Here is a 3,039-nt window from a genome sequence, read left to right as displayed (position 1 = left end):
AAATTTAGAATTTTGATAGATTTTAGGGAAGTTCATATGATTTTCTGTAAAATTCTTTCAAATCCCACCTAAAACCATGAGATTTGGATTTCTGTATTTTTAACTAAACAAATCCTCTAGAATCCTCCAGAATCCTAAAAATTATTAAAATCCTAATCCACAAAACTGTTTTGAATAACAGTGGATTTTAAAGTAGATTTTTAAATCATCAGTTCAATAACAAGAGATTTTAATAGATTTTAAAGTAGATTTTTAAATCATCAGTTCAATAACAGTGGATTTTAATAGACTTTTTAAAATCCATGATTGAATAACATGGAATTTGTAAATTTCACACAAATCACTTAAAATGTAAATTTGAATACACCCCCTAAGAATCACAATCCCCCATCTGTTCTTTCAAAGATTCATCATCCACGTTGAAATAACGATTAAGCTCTTTCTACCTTTGATTCATGTTCCAACAGGTCTACTTTAATTTGTTGAATCACATCCAACGACACATAATGCTGCAATTTATTCTTTAAGGTTTTATGTTTTCTAAAGTAAATCCAAGCGGCTGGGATAGTGGGATAAAACATACAACTGAAGAAGTGCGACTCTTGTTTAACAACTTAACAAAAGATAGAGAACTCGTCCACTGGACTGAAAAAACCAAAGAAGCAAAAATTGAATGATATGAAATAGTTTGCCAAGTCCCAAAATGCTTTCCATTACATAGTCCTAGAGAGTAGAGATAAAAAAGAAAGAAAACCAGAAAACCAAATTGAAATCATTCATTCCAATGATCTACTTGCGACTGTTTTATCTCTAGCATTGCAGTAACGTGAGCCACTACTGAAGCTGTATCCATCACCTCATCAACTTCAACTTGGGGAGGACAAGGCACCGATTCCATCCACCGTGGGAGCACCAATTGTAAATGCCTGCCAGAAACTTTAAAGTCGCATATCTCATCCATACACTCCTCACATACAGACTGGTTCAAGACACAATCTTGATGATCACCATCTCCGAGGATTACCTTCTTCTGTGTGCCCAAGTTACATGACACCACATGACGATTATCCCGACTCCATAGATAGACAGTGTCACTATCAAATGGATGCATCGCCATGGGTACATAATCACCTATAAGTAGCGGGAGGCAGATATTCCACACAAGTTGCCAAGATGAATCATTGTTCAACAACCTCCAAGCCTTGAAAACAGTAGACGAGGAGGATAGAGCTAGTGTTCTGATATACATGATAAACCCTTGTGAAGTAGTCAAAGCACCTTTGAAGTCGTGATCGAAGCCGTGATTGGGATGATCCGGGAGAGGTATAACCCGAAACTGATCCGAGGATGCAGAATAGAAATCATAAGCTACGAGAACTCCAGGCTCACTAAGATGGTTAAAGTAAATAGTACCGTCCAATGTCAAAGAACCATAGTTGGTGATCTGATAAGGGCAATGAATAGTCTTGGAAGTCCAAATCCCAGTCTCGGAGGAATACAGACACACATCCAAAGTACTCGAGACATAGTTATTAGTCGCCTGATCTTTAGCTAACATAACCACTTTGAAGCCCAAAACGAAGCCATCTTTGTCCACCCGAGTAACCAAACCAAACGGAGAAGACCTACCTGGAGCTGGAGCTGGAGCTGGAGGGATTTTGATCCACTTTCGTAAAACTGGATTGCCCACAAAGTAGCAATCAAGACCATACTCTGAAACCAAAACCAATCCATGGGAAGAAGCCTCGGTTACATTAAGAGGCGGTGGGATGAAAAAAGGTAGAGACTTTGAAAGACCCCATGTCTCGCATCCATGGAAATCTATGAGATATTTATCTCCGTACCAAATAAGTGACCACGACGTTGAGGATTTTTTGTGCACTGACACAAAGAGACGGCGGAAATAGACTGATTCGATTGTTGATTTCCATGTTTTGCTTACCGATTTCAATCTAGCGATGATCCTCAATGGTAACCTCGCTATAATCTCCGCCCACATCTCCTCTGTGAGATGTATGGTTCTTCGATTTCGTGCCTCCATTTTTCGAATTTTCAACTTTTCAGGGTTTCAAGTTTCTGGAGAAATGTGAGAAAGACGACGACGACGACTACACTTCAGTGTGACGAAACTCTTCAGACCTAACGGGCCACTTCTCTTTTTCTCAATACCTTATGGGCCTCGTAAGGCCCAATATGAAAACCTTATTGTAAATAAATATGACTATTGTATTTCTTAAACACTTGTACTGTATTTTCTACATATAAACTAGTGAGTAGTGTGAGTGACCTTGACCCAAAATAATCGTTTCTGTTGTATTCTTCAATCAATTGTTTTTTATTTTTAGAATATGTCACAAATAAGAGAAGAATCTTTGAAGTTCATCTTTGTACTATGTTCCAAGTTTATCTTCTTCTACGAAACATTCCTTTGCTAAAAAGGCGACATATGTATACATCAAACTTATACGTGTTGTTGTTGTTGGCAAAAACCGCGGGCTGAATTTTTTTAATGAAATTTTGTAATAATTTATTTTGTTATTATGTTATTATTTATAATGGTTTGTGATTAAAAATTTGTTGCTGATATTATAATTTTTGTATTTTAAACTTTTTGTATTGAAAACCTGTCAATAAAACATTTGTATGTAATGAATAAAATTATTTAGACATTTGTCAGTTAAACGAAATCTTTGTTATAGTTGTGAAGTAAGTAAAAATATATAACTATATGTAAAAAAAAAATCTTATCTGTTAGTTTTTTAAGTACAAATTAGTTTTGATTCTAATAGATTATTTTTTATTTTTCTACAATTTATTTTATTTGATGTGTCCCTAATTTTCGTTTTTTAATTAGAAATATTTATTTAATAAATTATTTAATCTTAATTAAATTTTTCTAATGGTAATTGAATGTAATTATGTACACATTTTAAGGTTAGTTTTATATTTGTACTTCTCAATTAATATAGTAGGATAATAATACTATTTGACAGACATTTCTTTCTCTTAATCTATATAACACGGTTTCAGTCGGGGGAA

The 3,039-nt window shown here is 34.6% G+C and overlaps 1 protein-coding gene across 1 annotated transcript; it reads right to left on the bottom strand.

Annotated features, from left to right (window-relative positions):
- LOC104710385 (F-box protein At3g26010-like) lies at nucleotides 566–2,113 on the bottom strand. The gene has a single exon (XM_010426960.2). It carries the CDS (start codon nucleotides 2,039–2,041, stop codon nucleotides 773–775), a length of 1,269 nt encoding a protein of 422 aa, XP_010425262.1. The 5' UTR covers nucleotides 2,042–2,113; the 3' UTR covers nucleotides 566–772.

The sequence above is a fragment of the Camelina sativa genome, chromosome 9, assembly GCF_000633955.1.
Source record: "Camelina sativa cultivar DH55 chromosome 9, Cs, whole genome shotgun sequence".
NCBI classification, from domain to species: Eukaryota; Viridiplantae; Streptophyta; class Magnoliopsida; order Brassicales; family Brassicaceae; genus Camelina; species Camelina sativa.
This window is presented reverse-complemented; position numbering and strand designations above follow the sequence as displayed.